Source organism: Plectropomus leopardus, chromosome 13 (genome assembly GCF_026936395.1).
Source record: "Plectropomus leopardus strain MGB_pleo_1.0 chromosome 13, ASM2693639v1, whole genome shotgun sequence".
NCBI lineage: Eukaryota > Metazoa > Chordata > Actinopteri > Perciformes > Serranidae > Plectropomus > Plectropomus leopardus.
This window is the reverse complement of record NC_142188.1, coordinates 32,613,219-32,633,927: the sequence shown is the minus strand read 5'-3', so window position 1 is coordinate 32,633,927 and position 20,709 is coordinate 32,613,219. Positions and strand designations below refer to the sequence as shown.

The following is a 20,709-nucleotide window of genomic DNA, read 5'->3' as shown; positions in this document are numbered from 1 at the left end:
TTTTAACGGGTCAAAATGTGATGTCTTAGCATGTCAAATGCGTTTTAAAACGACAGATAATGCCTTGTTACCAAGTACTTTTCCAACATATTAATACACTTAATGTTGGCTGCAACCATTTCATAGTTTCATAGGGGATGAAATAGTATTTTGTGTACATTGTACTGTATATGTGTAAGTATCCTTTAGATGGTAGAATTAAACTAGATTTGATTGCACTGGGCATAGAATACAGTGATGCGCAAGCTGGTTGTAAACCTTTTTCCATTGTCCTTTGTGCAATGCTTGATTTTCCTGTGTAAAACAAAACATTTGTGTTTAAGGATTATTTCTTATACATACCAGATGGAAAACACACTGGATACGGTACCTTGTGGATGGGAATGAGAACATGTAGAGCAAACGTTTCCTCATCAAGGACCCAAGAACAGATCCACATTGGACCACAGTATCCCTTTTTAGACTGCTGACGATAAGCTCTGTCTGTAATACTTAAGGCGTTACATGCGCATGCCAAAAGTGCCTTTTGTTGTCCTGCTCTTGACTGACTTCCTAGAACGTCAGTCATTCTCAATAATAATATCAATAATAATCAGTAAACATCTTGTGAATACATAAGATAAATAAAGTCATTATTATAAAATCCAGATCACATTGACTAAACATAAATGCAGCATGTATTTCCCCCAAATGAGGTTTATCCCGAATGATGAGATAATGCTAAGTTGTTTTTATCTGCATCCTCTTCTTCTGGTTTTGCAGGTGTAACTGTGTACATGTGCAACATGCCATCACTGGATGGATATTACGAGTGACTGGACACTCCCACAAAACGATGTGTATTAAAAGAACAGTCAGTGGTGATGTTGTTTGAACAGCAGTTTATCAACTTCTTGGTCTCATAAACAGGTGAGAGAGATGCTTTATTAAGTTATTTCAGTTAGCGAAGACTGGACTAGAAAAAGTAAATGAGAAAAGACTATTTCAATACCAGTTGTTCTGATGCCTTTTGCAAATTTCATTTTTCATTATGATGCCAGTATTTTAAAGTTTTTTACATTTAGGTTCATCTGGTGATTGTTAACCTAATAAATGCTGAGAATTATTATTATTCTCTCCCACCAGAGTTCCTCTGCTTTCCAGTGTGAAAATGGTGAATTATAAAGTGACCATGTACACTGGCAATCTCGCCGGTGCCACAACTTTTAACAGCGTCTGCATAAAGCTGGTGGGCACGGATGGGGAAAGTGACCGCACATGGCTCTTTGGTTTCAAAGGGCCTTTCGCCTTCTTGAGAGGAGCAGTAAGCTGAAATTTTGCTCTCTGTATTTAAATGTATGTAACATTTAACTTCAGTTTTACCTATACATTATTATAGGGGTGTTAAATATTGATTTAGAGAAAATTATGTGCCGCCCTGCAAACCTTCAGCCTAGGGCCACAGAGGTATCTAAAGCAACAAAAAAATGTAGCCCTGTGCAATAACTGGTGCGATAATGACAGCAATGCTCATCAATTATTCAAATGAGCAATATTCTTCAGTATCCCAGTGTATTCTTACCAACACCAATCTAGCATGTATCGAACATATGATGCATATATTGTATATATAACCTGTTCTTATTTCTAATATATATATATATTTATATGTATATATATATATATATATATATATATATATTTATATGTATACACACACGCACACACACTTTTTTTTTATATTGGCATTCAACCTGTTTTATACAATGTTATTTATTTTATTAGTGTCTTTTCTGCATGTGTTCTGCTTAAATTAGGTTAATTCTTCTCCACATTTCATTTATTTATTAGGAAATATTTGTACATATGGCAATTTTATCATTTTTTGTTTTAATTTTCTTAATGTTCTAAATTTTGGTTATGTTACTAGGGGGCAGGGGAGGGGCTGCATAGGTGTCTGACATTAATTTTATTCTGTAAACATTTTAATTGGGAGGCGCTTTGTGCTTAAGCTTGAAAAGTGCTGTATAAATTATTATTATTATTATTATTATTATTATTATTATTATTATTATATTGCACATATTTCAAATTTTATATTTTATTTGAATGCACATATTTTATTTTATTTTAGATATTTTTCTTTACTTCATTTTATTTTATATTTTCAACTTATTTTTATTTTTATATTATATTTTTATATTTTATTGTTTATTTCTACTTCTTTAATTTCTCTATACTTGACATCAGAGCAGCTGAAATGAATCCCAATAAATCCCTGTTGATAAATTCAAGTGACTGTGATTCTAACCTGATTCTACATTCAGTAATGGTGTGCTTATTATTGTGATCTTCATCTCTTGTTAAAAACTTTTTCAAACCATTTCTGTCATCACTCCAGGTGTCTAGTTTTACCTTGTCCTGCCCTCACTCCATCGGAAAGCTGGTTCTCATAGAGCTAGACAAACCACCGTTCCTGCTCTTCCTGGAGAAGTCTTGGTTCCCCGCCAAGGTGGAAGTCACTTCCCCCGAGGGAGACACCTACACCTTTCCCATCCACCACTGGATCACTAACAGCAGGGTCCACCGCTTCAGAGAGGGAACAGGTTTGTGGAAAGTTGCTTGTCTGACATCCTGTAGACTATATCTCTGCAAGCTGTAAATTCATTCCAGCATTCTGTATATGGGTGGTTGACATAAACCCGAAAGTTGTTTTTTATTTATAAAAATGTCAAATATTAGGCATGAAAATGATTGAATTGTGTTGCACTGACTCTTAGATTTCCAAAAAAATATATGTGATCTTTTAGATTCTGTCTTGGATTCTTAATTCAACCAATTTGTTGTATTAGTGCGTAATTACCATATGGTGTGACATAAAAATGGAATATACTTCATCTCTTCTTTCTCTCTTAAATAAGGCACTTTGTCATGATTCATAAACATTACTATCCTGAGATCCAACCTGTTCTAGACCTGTGGTAGATTTACAAAATGCTTGAGAGTCTTCGGGATAATTAAGCAATATCAAACGAGAGGGAGTGATGTATATGATCACGGCTGTGATTTGGTCGTAGGGACGAGGCTGCAGGCAGAATGATTATCTTCGGCACTCGATTGATCTGTCTCACTGCAGATCCTTGTAACATCTGTAACATCTGGTTTACTCCCAGTGAACGGCAGTTTACTAAAACCAATCCATCACAGCTGCCCCCTCCTGGGCTTCCTCATAACTTTTAGTAACTCCACACAAAATCTGACCAACTGACAGCTACGTGAACAGCGCCAACTAGCCGTTTGATCCAACCTACACCATACTATAAATTCTCATTTTAAAACATATCCCACTTTCACTCTTAAACTAATTAACGGGTTTTGAACATCCGTGAAGCGGAGTGATACAGAGTTAAAAGTTAACAGTCCCAGTGATGTTGTACTCCTGTATCAGCACTCATGGAATGCCTCTCAACCAATCAAATTGCTTGGTCGGAACTAACTGTTGCATAATTTTTTATTTTTTTTTTTATCAGGAACAAAACTTTTATTGTCACAGTTTTATATGTCACACCAAGTGATAGTGTAACATCATAGCATAAACCACACTAAATCACAATTTGCCAATGCAAAAACCTGTGTTGAGCCTCTTTTTCCACTGCACAAAAAAATCCCCCTAACACCTGCTAACATCTAGCTTTCTAAAGCCATGGGAAAGTGAACAATCAGTATTCACACTCTAGTCAAATAACTGCAGTTGACATGGGTAGTTATCAGCTCTGATCGGCATTGATGAAAACACAACACCCGTTCAAACGGCACTCAAACATCGATCCAAATTGGTCTGCAAAGAGACTGAAAGAGAGGCTGAGGTAAGAGATACATAAAGAGAAGTAATCAGTGTAATTTTTTTTACAGACCTCTATTCATGCTGCTATCTACGATTTCCCAACATGTTTTCCAGCCTGTTAATGGCGTCAAACGTGACACACCAAAAAAATCCACACACACAGAAAGGCATACTTGTCTGCTTGTAGAGCTGTGTACACAGCCCTGGTCTTCAGGCAATGGGAAAGGAATCTGTAGCCTATTTTTTTTTTTTTCTTTAGTGGGTATACCTGGGTTTTAGAAGTCAACGCATGTGCTCAAAATTTTGGTGAAAAGGGGGTATTATATGCTTTTAACATTCAAACAAAAACAGCTTAACATTGTGCCACAAAGCTGTTAGCATGAATTAATTAATTGATAGGCTACCAAAACATGTAACAATAACTGATAACCCCAGATTATGCTGTAAACACATGAATTATTACAATAGGTGAAGAAGAATGATTACACTCAACATCTATCAGAAACAATTTTTTAGTTTTAGATTAGATAGCAGAATTTAACTATAGCTATCAGCATTAATGTGTTAATCCGTCCATAATTAAGTCAGTTTTATTTATAGAGCCCATTATCACAAAACATGGTTTGCCTCAGAGGGCTTTACAGTGTACGACATCCCTCTGCCCTTACACCCTCACATCACCCAAGGAAAAACTCCCCAAAAAGAACCCCTAAAACGGGGGGGGGGGGGAGAAACCTCAGGAAGAGCGGTAGAGGATGATGAGGGATCCCTCTTCCAGGACGGACAGACGAGCAATAGATGTCGTAATAGCAAATGAAATACAATCATGGCAAAAAAGGAAAGAGAAAGAGAGAGGGGGAGAGAGGGGGAGAGAGGGGGAGAGAGGCACAGCAATAAAAGAAACAGATGCATGTCATATTACAATAATGGTAGGTGTGAAATTAGTAATTGCACTCTATGATGATGGCGAGCGAGGGGCACAGTATCAGTACAGCCACAGCACGAGCACAACCAAAGGCAGGGTCACAGCACCAGCACAGCTAGCGTAGTGCAGTTCAACAGACCCAGGCTCCGTAATCGCGAGCCCCAGGTAGTGAGAGTACCACATGGCTATCACAGAGCTAAGCTAAGCTTGCAAATGGCAATGCAGTTAACAGACATGCATAATTCCCGATGGCAGCATTGAGAGAAGGAAAGGAGCTCAGCGTATCAGAGGAAGTCCCCCGGCAGGTTAAACCTATGTCAGCCTAACTATGGGCTGGTCCAGGCAGCCTGAGCCAGCCCTAATTCTAAGCTTTATCAAAGAGGAAAGTCTTAAGTCTACCCTTAAAAGTTGAAACGGTGTCTGCCTCCCTGACCAAAACTGGAAGATGGTTCCATAGGAGAGGAGCATGGTAGCTGAAGGCTCTGGTTCCTAACCTACTTTTGGAAATTTTGGGAACCACAAGTAACCCTGCATTTTCAGAGCGCAGTGATCTTGAGGGTTGGTAATTAGCACGTTAATTGTTTTAAATCGAGTTAATAGCCGGTACTGCATTGAGTTAAGCTAGAGTGATAATACTGGTATCTGAAACTAAAAGACCTGAGAAATCCAGGGGCATCAACAATGTCATGCTAGCATCCCAGTAAGGTTGTGGTATAACGCTCCAAATTTAGGCTAAATTTTGGTGATAGATGAACACCTTGGTCATTTCACAGGGGCCCCTGGACCTCTGACCTCAAGATATCTGAATGAAAATGTGTTCTTTGGGCAATAGGGCAGGGCAATTAATTGAAAATTAATCGAAACCGACATTCAGAACCTCTTACTGACATAATGTTGCCCATGACGGTTATTTAGTTGTTTTTTTAATTCTGTTAATCCTTCTCCCACTGGGATTGTCCAGTGTCACGTTTCTGCCGTGAGTCTCACGCTTTTGGGCTCTGTCTGGCACTCTCACGACACCAAGGGAAATCTTACGCCGAAACACTGTGATAGCAGAAATGTTGAACAATCATGTAATGCAGTGAACGGCTTTGACTCTAGTATACAGCTGATTATTTGACAACTGAATCGTTTGTGCTTTCATGGCGTTTCATGAAGGTGGATCAAACAGCTGATGGTCTGACAGCAGCGCAGTGAGACCGACAAATAGAGCGGAGCTTCTCCTGCACCAAAGTGTCTTAATGAACAAACAGCCAGTGGTATTAAGTGACTTCTTTAGACTTCTACAGACTACTTTGTGTTAGTTTCAGGTTTACTCAATCTATGGATTGAATTATTTAGAAACACTAGTGCGTATCACTCCGTGTCTCATCCAGCTGCTCGCGCTGAGCTCTCGTTATTTCCAGGGGCAGATGCAATGATTTGGGGGGCCTGGAGCCACAGGTACATACATTGCCTTATTTTCAACCTTTCTCTGACTCAATCGTGATACTGATTTGAGGTCAAATTGCCCAGCCATAGTGGGTACCCATGAGTCTCCCCTTTACAGACATGCCCACTTTATGATAGTCTCATGCAGTTTTTTAATGTCATTTGATTCCTAATCAAGACAATCTTGTCAGAATTGTTTTACCTTGTCAATATGGACCTCATAACTGTTTTGTAATGCAAAATAATGTAATTAAAAACATGCAATTAAAAATGTGATTAATCTTGCCACTGTTTCTAAAAAGGAAAATTGATAGCTAAACAATTAATTTAGTCTCATAATCCTGCTATAATGTTCTTGGCCCAGCGTTCATTTACCTGATATTTTATATTGTGCTTTTTTCCTTAAGCTCTGAAAGCCTTTCATGATGAGCATCTGCTTGGCAAGTACAGTCGAAAGCAGGAGCTGAAGCAACGACAGAGAGACTATTGGTGAGAACACAGAACTCCACAATAGGCAGGTTTCCATTAACCCTAAAATTTGCGCAAATTGAAATTGTGAATATAAAATACACCCAATGAAAACACGTCAATTAAAAAAAAAAAATCACATTTATTGCAAAAAGGTTTTACAACTCACTTGAGGTGGTATTTCAGGCGATTCGAAAAAGCCATATTTCACAAAACTGCAATGGAAGCACTTTTTTGTCTTTTCTAGGTCACATGATGCTATAGCTATGTGCTTGTCAGTAGGAACTGGCTCCCTCATGATGCAGCAGGAGCTACAAGAGCTGTTATTGCATCACATAACTCTTCAAAAGTTGAGCGGATCATCCAAAAATTTTAATCCACAATTCCTCCGTGAAATCCTGGACTATCACCTCCCAGAAATCCCTCATACGTGGCCACTCCCAAGTATAAGGGGCTTACCTTTCCATTATCGCTCACATAACAGGTCTATGACGCCTTCAGTTGAAAAAAAAGAAAGAAAAGAAGGCTAGTGTGGTGGCTGCAACAGAAATAAATCTGCTAATGTTTTGAACATCCATCGCCATGCTTCTTGGAATTAATTTCTAGCTAGCTTGACATTTGCAAAATTACTTTATCCACTAAAGTTATGAAGTAACCAACAGTAGATTTATGTTGAGTAACTGACAAGTATACAGCTAGCTGGATAACCTTAGCTTAGGTTATGGCTAGCTTGTTGGTCACCAATACATTGCTCTTGATGAATAGCAAGTGCTTTGTTAGTAGTTAGTATCATGAATCACGTTAGCTGGTGAAGTATTTTGGCAAGCTAGCCAACTGACATATACATTTCTATGTATATATATATATATATATATATATATATATATATATATATATATATATATATATATATATATATATATATATATATATTTTTTTTTCAGTAGAAAATTATTTACCTATCATTATTAATAGAATATTTTATTTACAACAAACTAATAGTAAGGGGTTCTCTTTTTGTTTTTGGCAAATAATCAAAGGGCAACTTATATATATATATACACACACACACACACACACACACACATATATATATATATATATCGACAGTCTAGATACAAGCAGATATGCTTGTATCTAGACTGTCCAAAGATGCTCACCACCCTGCTCTTCTCTATGCTTCCCAGCTGGCATGAGTATGCAGAGGGATTTCCCCACATCATGAAGACAGAAGGCCTTTTTTCGCTGCCCTGTGAGGTCCACTTCTCCTTCACCAAGTCTATGGAGCTTCTCTACACTCTAAACACAGGGTAAGATCCTCAAAGTCACTTTGATATGTACATCTATGTTGTTAAGTTGTATATATCTACATTGATATCTTTACCTATTTTCATATACCTGTATCTTTACATATCTAGATCTACAGTATATATCTACTGTATATCAGTGGAATGGAATATCCATGGAATCTGTCTGTCTGTCTGTCTGTCTGTCTGTCTGTGTGTGTGTGTGTGTGTGTGTGTGTGTGTGTGTGTGTGTGTGTGTGTGTGTGTGTACACAATTTAAGGCACAATAAAGTTACTTTGCTTGTGTTTAGGATGGCTGAGCTGCAACTTAAGGGACTGGCTGAATCCCATGAGAATTGGACTGATATCAATGATATTGATGAGGTTTTCACCTGTAAACAGACTAAAATATCAGGTACTGTGAAATCATGGTAGCTTAATGGATACTTCATACTGTACTGTGCACAAAAGTCCCTTTTTTATTCATACCATTCTTCCTATGGTCCTCGTGGAGCAACATTCTTTTAAATTTGTCTTGTATTTTTTCTTAATTTTCTGTTCAAAGAAAAAAATAAATTCAGACAAGTCAGCACCAGATACACCAAATGTTCTTTATCATTCAAATCTGCTCCGATGTAGGTATGCTAAATGATGAATCACACTTTATAATGCACAGTTAAACTGATAACAGTGGTATAGTGAGATTTTGTGACCCAGAATTCAACTTTGTTCTTTTTCCAGAGTACGTCAAGAAACATTGGAAGGAGGATGCTTTTTTTGGCTACCAGTACCTAAATGGTTCCAACACCATGTTGATCCGACGTTGTTCAGCTCTGCCTGATAACTTCCCAGTCTCTAACGACATGGTTTTCCCCAATGGACAGTTTCACTTGGAATGTGAAATGATGGTGATTGTCCTTAGCTTGGTTGATCATAGTACAAGACTCATGTTTTACCTCATGTCATGATAATTTCTGTATTTTATATTGTCCTTACACTTAGTATCCACACTGTATGCACGTAAAACAAACATTTCTCTTCCTCACTCATTTCAAACAGGAAGGCAACATATTCCTGTGTGACTACAAGTGCTTGGATGGACTGAAACCCAACACCATCAATGGGAAGGAGCAGTACTTGATGGCTCCGCTTGTCCTGCTCCACAAAACACCTGATAACAAGCTGAAGCCAATCGCTATTCAGGTGACATCAGCACCCAAAAAAAGCACATAGAAAAGCTGCCCCCTTCCCCTGTGCCCATGCCTAGAACCTGCCTTGTTGTTACAAGTATGTAGATGGCAGCTATGGATTGTGTCTGATAGGAGAAGCAGGCTGATAGTCAAGTCTGACACAAACAAGTCAATTTTATTTACATGACACACAAACATTGATGTATGTGGACGGAGGAGTGAGTGCAGCTGTCGTTGTCAAGTTGTCCCTGTGCTCTGGCCTACGCTTCATTGAAAATATGAATTTCCCTATAAGGTCGCAATAGAATATCTAACTAAAAAGCAGATGACATAGTAAGTGTAGTAAATAGGAAAACACAAGATAATACGGAAACATTCTTAAACACCTCACTCACTGGCCATCAGGCAATTCTAAAAACTGTATGAATGCCATCGCCATTGTGTTTTGGGGGGCCAGACGAGGAGGTTTCTACCGGCTCCTGAAGAGGAGCAACATGACAACTTTTCAGCAGGTGATATCGTGGAACCCATTGTCATTGTGAAGTATTCAAATAGCGTTGCTTATGCAGTGTTGGTTGTTAGGGAGCCAAAATCCACCTTTTGTGTCAGACAGAACTAGTCAGCCGCAGCAGCATGATATGTGGACGGGCTGTGTCACTTAACACAACGCGGCTGGATGGAACCAGTTGCGTCTACATGACACACTGCAGGATTGCGCCAGGTTAAAACGCTGCCAGTACCTATGTAATGTAAGGAGTGCAAGGCCGCCTATAGGCCAGGCAGGAGGGGCAGTGGATGGGTCCAGCAAACCCTGAACTTTCATGTAGGAGTCTGGCGTTCTCTACCCATCTCAATGTAATGTTTATTTCTTCACCTTACCATGTGCCTTCTTCCTCTAATCTTAACCATCTGTGCCATTATGTGTGTTTGTTGACATCCTGGCATTGGTTGCCATGCACTGTTGTTCCCTAAACATAACCTTGTGCAGTGTAATTCCACCATGTGCTTGTGCTGACATCACGGTAGTGGCATCCCGGAGCATAAATAACAGACACAGAAGGATACCCGGAGAGTAGTATGTGAATGCAGAAGTCCACTTTAAAGCGGTAATATGTGACAGCCTAGGATAAGAACGTCATACCGCTAGTGCTAGGCTAGCTCATGTAGTGACAATGGAGCTAGCCGCAGCACAGCAAGTGCTAATGCTGTAGCTTACTACTCAGGTGGCTTCAACTTATGTCTTGTTAGGCTTTCATTGAGTGCATCTGCACTGTTAATCCAGTTTGAAATCCATTCAACAGTCAGTTATTTCTGAATAACAAACCACTGCTATGAATAACAGACCATTGCTATGGACACAGGGGAGGCAATAGGGCCAGTCCAAAGGAAAACAGCCAGGGCCAAATTTTGTTCTCAAGCAGACCTTATTAAATATTACTGACATATACTGGTAATGAATCGCATGCATTAATTGAACTACATCACCCATCCTTCTCCTGCAGCTGAAGCAGAATCCAGCAGAGGACAATCCCATCTTCCTTCCTACTGATTCGGAGTATGACTGGCTGATAGCCAAGACTTTTGTGAGAAGTGCTGATTTCACTGAGCATCAACTCAATGTTCACCTGCTGCGCACTCATCTGCTGGCTGAAGTGTTTGCAGTGTCATTGCTGCGCAACATTCCCATGGTGCATCCACTCTACAAGGTAATTGCAAGGGAAAATAGTTGACTTACTGTAGTTATAGTTTTTTAACCCATAGCATCCTTATACTATATTAAGTATGTTAAGTAAAAGTTCTATAGATATTTTTCTGTTAGAGATAGAAACATTAAATTTTCTGTGTTAAGTGTCAAGACATGTGGCTACAAATGTCAAAATCAAAATTTTCAATATCTGAAATGTATCATGCCTTAATTGACAGACAAAGTTTGAAAGAAAAAAAAAATCGCAAAAATAACTTTAGCACTAATTTTATACACATAATATTATATATACACTGGAACAAATAACAAATTGTTGAAATTCAGCTTGTTCTGAATCCAGTGGTACTAAAAATGTGATATAGGTCCTTTTTTGAGATATAGCCATTTCTGTAACATTCTATTTTAGTAGTTTGTCACATAGGGTAAGTCGTTTTATCTTTTCCCACAAACCCTGGTGGAAATAAAGGTTCACATGATGGCATGTTCACAAAAATGCATGCACTTAATAACCAAATAGGCTGAAGCAAGAATAAATTATAAAATAGATTTTCCATTGTGTTTTTAGGGAGAAATTATGAGAATTATGGTTCTATGACCATGGATTTCCATGTACTCTAATGGGGTTTACTACCCCATAAAAATACATGGGAACTATTGACCTTTGTTTGAAAACACATCCAAAACAATAGGTTAGGAGTATCAGATCTTAATAATTTTTCATACACACATTGTCCAGACTCTTATTATACAGATTTAAAAAGAAAAATGATAATTCATGAATGATAATTCAGTGTGACATTGTGCACGGTATGGAGGCATTTTATATTGTATTTCTGTGGGGTTTTAAATGGGAATAAAATATCTGTTTAGACTCTCAATTTTCCACCCTTACTTAATAAAACTCACTTACTCTCACACATATACAAACACACACACACACACACACACACAAAAAAATGAAACCCAAAGTCAGACGCTTGTTGACAAACATCTTTGGTCTTTGAAATGCAGCTGCAGGTGTGGCATCAACTCTTGAATCTGACCAAAAACTCCTCAAAAACTTCTCCTTTCGTTCCTCTGTAGGCTGCTGAACTTTTCACCCAATGGTTTAATTTTTTCATCACTACACTTACAGCACCTTTCTGTATAAATCTGTATTATTAGAGTGTGGTGAGGGGTTTAATGGAAAATCAAAAAATGACAAACCCCTTGTATGTTACGAAAAATGGGCGCTGTAGCCTCATACTTTGACTGATTTGAAAAATTCCAACTGATAGGTTCTTAGGTCAGCTAGTACTTTAAATGCTGTGAATGAAATTTTGAACTTCCACTAAGGACATTAATGGGTTAATTTGTTGATTTTTATAGATGTTTATGAATGATGTTGATGTTCTGATCTTTATATATTTGTATTTAATGTAGCTAAATGGTTTAAAAGCATCAAGATTTCTGACTTTGTTAACATGTAATAGTATTACTAACAGAATTCCCTTTTTTTCCTCAGCTTCTTGTACCTCACACTCGCTACACTCTGCAAATCAACTACTTAGCCCGACAAAGTCTCATATCTGAGGATGGATTTTTTGCAAAGGTACGAAAAGACCAACACCCTCAGTGTTTAAACAGTGTTTTTTAAGCCTCTGTACTGGCGATAGCTGTGGCAGGAGGCAATATGTTTTCGGGGTGTCCATCTTTCCGTTCCATTCTTGTGACCACAATATCTCAAGAACGCCTTGAAGGAAATTCTTCAAAATTGGCACAAATGTCTACTTGGACTCACAATGATCTGATTAGATTTTAATGCTCATAGGTCAAAGGTAAAGGTCATTTTCTTGAACGTGATATCTCTCAAACACCTTGAGGAAATTTCTTAAAATTTGGCAAAATTGTTCACTTGGACTAAAGAATGGACTGATTGGAATTGGTGGTCAAAGGTCAAGGTCCATGTGACCTCATGCATGTCATTCTTTTTTAGCGATATGTCAAGAACACCTAGACAGATTTACTCAAAATTTGGCACAAACGTTTGAGTGGAGATAAACTGATAAGATTTTGGTGGTCAAAGGTCAAGGTCATAATGACCTTGCATTCATCTTAGTCTTGTAAAAGCAATTTCTCAAGAGCGCCCTAAGGAAATTCTTCAAATTTGGCACAAACGTCCACTTGGACTCAGTGATGATCTGACTGATTTTAGTGTTCATAGCTCAAAGGTCAAATCCAGTGTGACCTTGTCTTCCTTCTTCTCCTAAACATGACACACTATATGGATAAAATTACTGGGCCACCTACACATTACACCTACAGGAGATTTTATGACATCCCATTCTAAATCCATAGGCATTAATATGGAATTGGTCCCCCTTCGCAGCTTTAACAGCTTCACTCTTCTAGTTGAGGCTTTCTACCAGATTTTGGAGTGTGTCTGTGGGAATTTTCACTCATTCATCCAGAAGAGCATTTGTGAAGTCAGACACTGATGTTGGACGAGAGGGCGTGGCTCGCAATCACCTGAAATCAATGATCAAGGGGTGTGGCCCACTTTTTTCCATATAGTGTATCTCATAAACACCCTTAGGAAGTTTGCTTAAATCGGACTTAAGAATGAAATGATTAGCATTTGGTTGTAAGAGGTCACTGTGACCCCATCTGTGTCATTCTTTTGAATGTGATATCTCAAGAACATGTGCGAAGCATCCACATTTTCACACACATGCATGTAAACTGTAAATGCAACTTGTCTGGTGTACAGAGGCATAACCACACAGCAATAACTCTACTTTTCCAATACAACATACAGGATTTGTCTCTAACAATATTTCATTTATACAAATTTGATTTGATTTGATATTCTTTAGTTTGCAGCCTCTGGTGGAGATGATCTGAGCACATTCCTTAGGAGATCAATGTCCTCATTGACCTACAGCTCCCTCTGCATACCTGAGGACATTATTGACCGTGGGCTGGGGGCTGTGCCAAACTTCTACTACAGAGATGATGGACTCCAGCTCTGGAATATCATCTACAGGTCATTAGTTTAACCAATTAAGTATCTAAACAAAAGTGTCTGACAGAGCGGCACCATGTGACGAGTTGAGATGAGAACATGTTGGTTTTAAAGAACTTGTTAACATTTCTTACAGGTTTGTGTCAGGAGTGCTTTGCTTCTACTACAAGAAAGATGCTGATGTCCAGAAGGACTCTGAACTGCAGAAGTGGATTCAGGACATTTTCGAACATGGATTCCTTCGCAAAGCAAACACAGGTGGGCTTTAAAGAAAAGCTCATTATTAAAGGCGTACTATGCAGGATAAAACAAAACAAAAACCTAATGTATGACTTATAGAAAAGTAATCACTGTCTTATTTACTACGTATCTGCAGAGACACTGCCCTCCACCTGTAAACTGAAATTTTGAAAAATTCAGAAAAAAAAAAAAATCCTGTGGTCAGGACGTTTATGGGTGTGTAGCCCACAGCTAAGAGAGTGCCTCAGGGATGATGTTTTTCTGTAGGCAAACCCAGAAGCCAAGGTTGCCCTGGTTCCCTTGTCAAAAAGTCTCTGGGATTTTCCATTAGATTTTGGATTATTGCAGAAAATAAGCAACAACAATAATAAAAACAAATGTTAATTATACTTACACATTTTGGCCAGCAAGATAATCTTCACAAATGAACACCTCTTTTACAGTTTTTGAGATCTTAGTGCAGTTGCTGGTTCGGCTTTTAGCCATTTAGCTACTCTTTGGCAATCGCCTTTTTTAAAAGACGCATTTAATGCTTCAAAGTTTGCAGGCGGGGTATTTTCTGACAAATTTTATGTTAGAGAACAGAGCCTGAAAGTCTCTTTAGTTTGTGTTAACCACAGACATATTTCAGGCTTCTAATCAAATATATATATATTTTTAAAAAAAAAACTGACTTTGAGATGAGGGAACCAGAAGTGCTGAAATGCCAATGGATTTCTGGGTTTTAGGACTCGATGCTGGGGTTCTCCATAATAATGTCCAGAATGGGGCTTTGTAAAAAGGTGGAGACAAGCTGCCAGACTGTAAGCAGTACACATTCAGCAGGAAGATACAAAAATTATGGACGCAGTGCCAGGAAAACACGAATACAACAAGGCGAAATGCCAAGAAGACAAAGCTCACTCACAAGAGTAAATACAGGGTTTGCTTTTACTTTCACTGGTGAGCACTGAGGGAGAGGATGGGAAGGAAGGGTGATGCAGAGTTGGCCTGCTTTCTGTTGGACAGGTAGGTGCTGGTGGTTAGCTTAGCTTGCTGAAGTATGGGCACTCCCATTACAAAAAACATAATGTTTCTTGAATAGTAGCTTGCAGTGTACATACCACAGAGTGTGAAAGTAATGTATTCAAGTAACTATTGTGTTGTCACCTGTTGGTTTGTGGGCTTCAGTTTAGAAGCTTAGATTTTGGCTGTCACTATCTTGAATTTTTGGAACCAGAAGTGACCATAGTTGGGCGAGAGGCTGGCACTGTGGAGGAGTGAGGATACCATCAGCAGGCCTTAATAGTTAAAAGTGTAACTTGACCCCTGTACAGCTGTCATCTAAATAAGCTATACAGACCAAAACTGTTCTGGCTGTAAACATGTTGTGCCCCCCCAGTCCATGTCCAGCTAAAATATCCTGGATATGGTTGCTGTCATTTTGCCGTGGCGATGTCATTGAGATCCGGAGTCTGCACAGTAGGGGGGGGTTCCCGCAAAAACTAACCGGTCCGACCATTTGCAAGCAGCCCCATTGAATGCGAACGCATGGATTGGCTGTCAGTCATGGCGAAAAAAAACCTTTTTGTCAAACTCATTAAAATCGAACTTAACCTAAAACTGATCACTTACACAAACATCAGGGTTCAAAATTACCTTAAGTGACAGAAAGCATCTTTGGGAAAAATGTATTTGGCGTGTACTTTGAGTTTTTAGTTTGGCCAATGTCCCATCCATTAACATGGCATGCATTATGATGTGTACTGCAGAAACAAGGGGGCGATTAAGATTGAAAAGATACACTTTGGGGGAACTGTCATGTTGTCCATCCTTATATACAGTCTATGGGATTGAATGGAGCCAGCTTCAAGTGGCCATTCAAAGAACTGCAGTTTTTGGCACTTCCGCGTTGGCTCCTTCCCAGCCCCAGAGATTGCCATTTAGTACATCCGAGCAGCCAAGTTTGAATGTTGTGTTTACAAACAGTAACAGACACTTCCAGCAAAGTATATTTATGATGATAAATGTGCACATTTTTGTAGTTATATTATCATATAAAACATAAATCAAAGTTGCCATGCCTAAGTAAAGTAGTTTTTTTCCTCTAATTCACAGGAATTCCACAAAGGTTCATGACTGTTGCTGAGGTGGTCAGGTTTGTCACCATGGTGATTTTCACATGCTCAGGACAGCACTCAGCTGTGAACCATGGACAGGTGAAGCCTTTTAATTTATGGGGATAATCGATTATAGTGTTGCTACTAATGTTTGATCAGTTTTTTCAGTTTTCTCTGAGGTGGAGAAGGATGGGTGAATTCTGGCCAACAAAATGCATTTGACTTTGAGGATTATTAGCAAGCCTTTATTGTTAACAAGAATGTAAACCCATGCTAGGGTCTGTGACGTTGCACTTTCACCAGAGCCCCAGGAAAGCAGCTCAGCCTTGCCCTTAATTTTTCCCGGTGGCCTCACGGTATTGCAGCAAAAAAATCTCAAAACATTTTCCCCATAGGTCACCAGTATAAAAGAGATGTAATGTAAAACTTCTCACAGGACACCTTGAAACCAAGTCAATTATGACTCTTTCTCATTTTGAAGTTGTCAAATATCGCTGCTTTGACAGTGCTTTCAGCATACAATCCTCATACCCAAAGCCACCTTAAGCATCTACATGATACGCCCTTTGGTGACATCAGCTTAGATCACAGCCAGACAGGACCAGTTGCAGTATAGTTATATGGCACAGGACAGCACCTGATGTGGCAGCCGGACATGTGGATGGGCTGTGTCAATTGAGACTGCAGCCAATCGGTATCTGGCGAGGTATCGTTCCAAAACCAGAATTAATAACAGGCTGGCGAACAGCCGGATGGCACCTGCCATGTCTGAAGGTGGGTGGCATTACTAGAAAACGCGGCCAGACGGAACTTGTAGCATCCGCATGAAGTATGGCAGGATGGTGTCAGGTTGAAACAGTGCTGATAACAATATAATATAAGGAGCACAGGGGCGCTAAAGGTTGTGGGGTTTTTTCTACTCCTTACCATGTGCCTCCTTCCTTTCCACCATCTGTGCCAGCATGTGTTTTTGTTGATGTCTTGACGTTGGTTGCCATGTGCTTGTGTTGTCCAAACATAACCATGTGCAGTGTAGTCCCACCATGTGCTTGTGTTGACATCATGGTAGCAGCATCCTGCAATGTCAAAAGCAGAAGCAAAAGCATACCTAGAGCGTAATATGTAGAAGTGGAAGTCCATTGCAAAATGGTAATATGTGACGACGCGTGTTGCACATTCAGTGGACCACATGCTGTTGAAGATAACCCAGAAGCTAAACACTTTTGTTGCACATGTGCAAGGAAAACAGATCCATTGAAATGAATATGCAGCATCTCGGCATTCTGCATTTTGGTATTTTTTCTATGACTTAGGCAAGACATGCTAACATTCTCACACTGACAATGCTAACACTTTGACTTTTAGCTGTGGTAATAGTATACATATAAATAATTGCATTGACTAATATCAGTCCTAGTTTGCCATCTTAGCATGCAAATGCTTGCTAATGACGGGACTGTTGTTGGTTTGGCAGGTATTTGATCTGTACAGATTTTGCTCCAATCCAGTTTTCATGGCAATGTATCCATTAGTTGTTGTGGTGGACTGACTGACTGATGTGGCTTGACTTTAAAAAGTATCAGTCAGTCATCTGCCAATCATACATTCATTGCAGTTTGACTACGGTGGCTGGATGCCCAACACCCCCACCACCCTACAACATCCCCCACCAACCACAAAGGGAACAACAAGCAAGGCCACATTGCTGCAAACATTGCCCAACAAAAGCACAACAGTTCATGGAATGGCTGTCATGTGGCTCCTCAGCAAACCGTCCTCTGACTTTGTAAGTGTCCAAACCCTCATAAAAACACAAGAACACATCACAGTGCCCTCTTTTAACCATGGGGGAAAATCCTGCTCACTTCCTATAACTGTACATTCAATTAAAGTCTTATTAAATTAAGTCTCATTCCCAGGTCTTCAAATACCAGTGCTTTGGGTTGGTAGTTGGACTGAACCACAAACAAAGCACTGGTATTTGAGGACTTGGGAATGAGACCCAACAATCAACCATCCTTCTCTAGACCTACATACAACACTTTTAAATGTTAATAGATTCTTTTTTTTATGTGAACCTATCATTAATCTTATCAGGTCGCTCTTGGACAGTACCCAGAAGCCAATTTCTGTGAGGAGACACCTTGCCTGCTCAAAAAGGCTTTTCAGACGGAGCTTAAAGATCTAAGTGCACTCATCAAAGCCAGAAACAAGGATCTGGAAGTGGCGTATGTATACTTGGATCCAAAGGAGATGGAAAATAGCGTGGCCATTTAAATATGAGAGGGTGACATCGTCAGCTGCTGGCCAAGAATCAGCTTCATGCTGTAAAACCTTAATCAATAACCTGGGCTATCGTTTGCTTTAATTACTGAACTCAACAGGTTTATATTTGGGACAGGCATCTATATGGTATGGGCTTTTATTACCTTTCTCACAAAACTGCAGCCCAGCAAAGATGGGAAATACAATCAAATTGCTTTTTTAAACCTCTTTTTTGTGTCTTTCTTGTGTATTTCTGTCTTCTTTTATTCTCAGTTTCAGTAATATGAACTGAATGACTGAATTGTAGAGAATCTTACCAGCCTAACAATGTGTGTAGCATGCCCATGATGACAAAAGTTTAAACTTATGCGCCTTCTCTCTCGATGTTACACAACTTTCCTCTTGCGATAACATTTCAGTAACCATGGCGAAGGATGTTCGAAACAATTGCAGGTTCTCTATTGCAGCCACTTATTAAAGCCAATCTGATATCACTGTAATTTCTGTCTTGTATGAAGACTTAACCCTCGTGTTGTCCTTGGGGTCATTCTGACCCCAAATGAAATCTTTTGCCGTCAAAATAAGTTTTTTATATTTATGTAAACAAGGTTTATTGGCCCTAAATTCCAAAACGAAGGGAAAAATGTCTGGTAATGGGTTGGACTGAAGACTAAAGGTGTAACACAAAATTGATTGACAATTTATACAATATGCTTTAAATAACAGTCAAACAAGGCGGGGTCAAAAGTGTATAGCAGTCAGGATGATCTCAGTCTCTTCCGCCATCCACACATACCGAGCCATGTTTTGTAGAATGTCATGTGACTTTGTTGTGCTTTTTCTTCTTCTTTGGGTTTAGTGGCGTTTTGCATCCATAAAGTCGCATTACCGCCACCGTTGCACATCACATGAGCTATAAAGGCAAAAGAAGATTGCAGTTCTGAGAAATATGGTTTTTCAAATTGCTTCAAGTACCACCTCATGCAAGCATAAAAATAAACAGGAAGTTGGTTTTTTTTTTTGGCATTTTTTGTATTCAAATTGCTCAATTTGAGGGTTAATGGAAACCCGTCTTCTTTCTGTAGCCCTGAATGTGTAATACAGACTTCTGAAATACAGACTCAGTGTGATTCCTTTTTCCTTCTATGTGTGAGTCCTGTTATGTTCACATCAAATTTACTCTCAGTCAGCATGATGGTGACAGCATCAATAATAATCCAAATGTATGATTGACTCATGATTTGAAAGACATCTACATGTCATTGTGCTGAAAAAACGCCCTTGGACAAGAAATGCCACCACCATGGAATATTTGCTAATTTACATAATGTGAAAAATGGTAAGATCCACAGTGATCCAAAATCCAGCTCCTAGGTCTCCTTGCAAATCAGGAGCTATTGGGAGCAGCTGTGATGTTCTCCTCAGCTGCTGCTATCAGCCTGCTGGGAGGTTTTATAGGGAGGTTGGTTTCCTGCTCAGTTGGCTGATGTCTCCAGAGAGTCAACACCTTCAGCTGGCTTTCTGTGTTTTTTGTTTTGAGCGGAAATTTGAGTTGAGTGTGTTTTTGGAAGTGTGATTCCTCTTTTTCTCTTTTTCATTCGGTGACTCCCACTTTACTTTGGATTTAGGACCAATTCTTTTGTTTGTCTATATTTTGATAGAATCAGTGGCTGTGAGGGCCTGATTTTGCTTTCACTCTCTTATACATGTGCAGGGTTTTCTTAGTTTCCCATATTGTGATCCATGTCCTTCAGGTTTTTATTTTCTGGGGATGCGTAATATGACATCTCCCCTTTCCATTTTGACAGTATGGATACCAAGTTTGGTATACAAGCATTGTGAGATGGAGCTTTACAATTTATTTCAAATTAACAAGGTCAAAAAACAATGAGTCTTTGTAAAGGGAAAATGCCATAACTCAAGTTGTGTGTGGAGTCCTGATAAAACCCAGTAGGAACATCCTGCACAAAGTCCTGAACATACATACCAAACTTTATTCACACCTGTTAAATAAAGGCAAAATTGTGGGTCTTTGAATGCTGTGTTATTAAAACTTTGCATACATTGTTGTCATGAAACAAATATTTGATTGTTTTCATATCACTGCTTCTTTAGACAAAATTATATCAGCTAAAGTGACTTTGCTCCGCTTTGTGAAGCCGTAGATCCCCTCGCTGCTGCCTGTGGCTTTGCTCTTGGCAATTGAGCTTTTTCTTTCTGTTAGCCGAAAAGGGGCTTTGACCCGGCATTGCCGCTTGAGGCTACTTTTAAAT

The 20,709-nt window shown here is 39.2% G+C and overlaps 1 protein-coding gene across 4 annotated transcripts; it reads left to right on the top strand.

The window, feature by feature from the left end:
* Positions 1 to 761: 761 nt before the first annotated feature.
* Positions 762 to 19,554, top strand: LOC121954833 (polyunsaturated fatty acid lipoxygenase ALOX15B-like). Of its 4 annotated transcripts, XM_088086555.1 has the most exons (15): positions 763 to 909; positions 1,126 to 1,303; positions 2,381 to 2,585; positions 6,587 to 6,668; positions 7,835 to 7,957; positions 8,245 to 8,348; positions 8,675 to 8,841; positions 8,993 to 9,136; positions 10,626 to 10,829; positions 12,333 to 12,419; positions 13,684 to 13,853; positions 13,969 to 14,090; positions 16,170 to 16,270; positions 17,787 to 17,957; positions 18,269 to 19,554. In XM_088086555.1, exons 2-15 carry the CDS (start codon positions 1,151 to 1,153, stop codon positions 18,446 to 18,448), a joined length of 2,013 nt encoding a protein of 670 aa, XP_087942681.1. In that variant the 5' UTR covers positions 763 to 909; positions 1,126 to 1,150; the 3' UTR covers positions 18,449 to 19,554. The 4 variants fall into 4 exon arrangements, with proteins under 4 accessions (XP_087942683.1, XP_087942681.1, XP_087942682.1 ...); XM_088086557.1 differs by lacking the exon at positions 17,787 to 17,957 and having other exon boundaries at positions 762 to 909; XM_088086556.1 differs by lacking the exon at positions 763 to 909 and having other exon boundaries at positions 1,129 to 1,335.
* The last annotated feature ends 1,155 nt before the right edge of the window (positions 19,555 to 20,709 follow it).

Excerpts from the sequence above, each read along its gene's own strand:
- LOC121954833 (XM_088086555.1), top strand. The coding sequence starts at position 1,151 with ATGGTGAATTATAAAGTGACCATGTACACTGGCAATCTCGCCGGTGCC. Across the intron at positions 6,669-7,834 it reads CAACGACAGAGAGACTATTG|CTGGCATGAGTATGCAGAGG; the intron begins GTGAGAACACAG and ends TATGCTTCCCAG. Across the intron at positions 12,420-13,683 it reads AGGATGGATTTTTTGCAAAG|TTTGCAGCCTCTGGTGGAGA; the intron begins GTACGAAAAGAC and ends GATATTCTTTAG.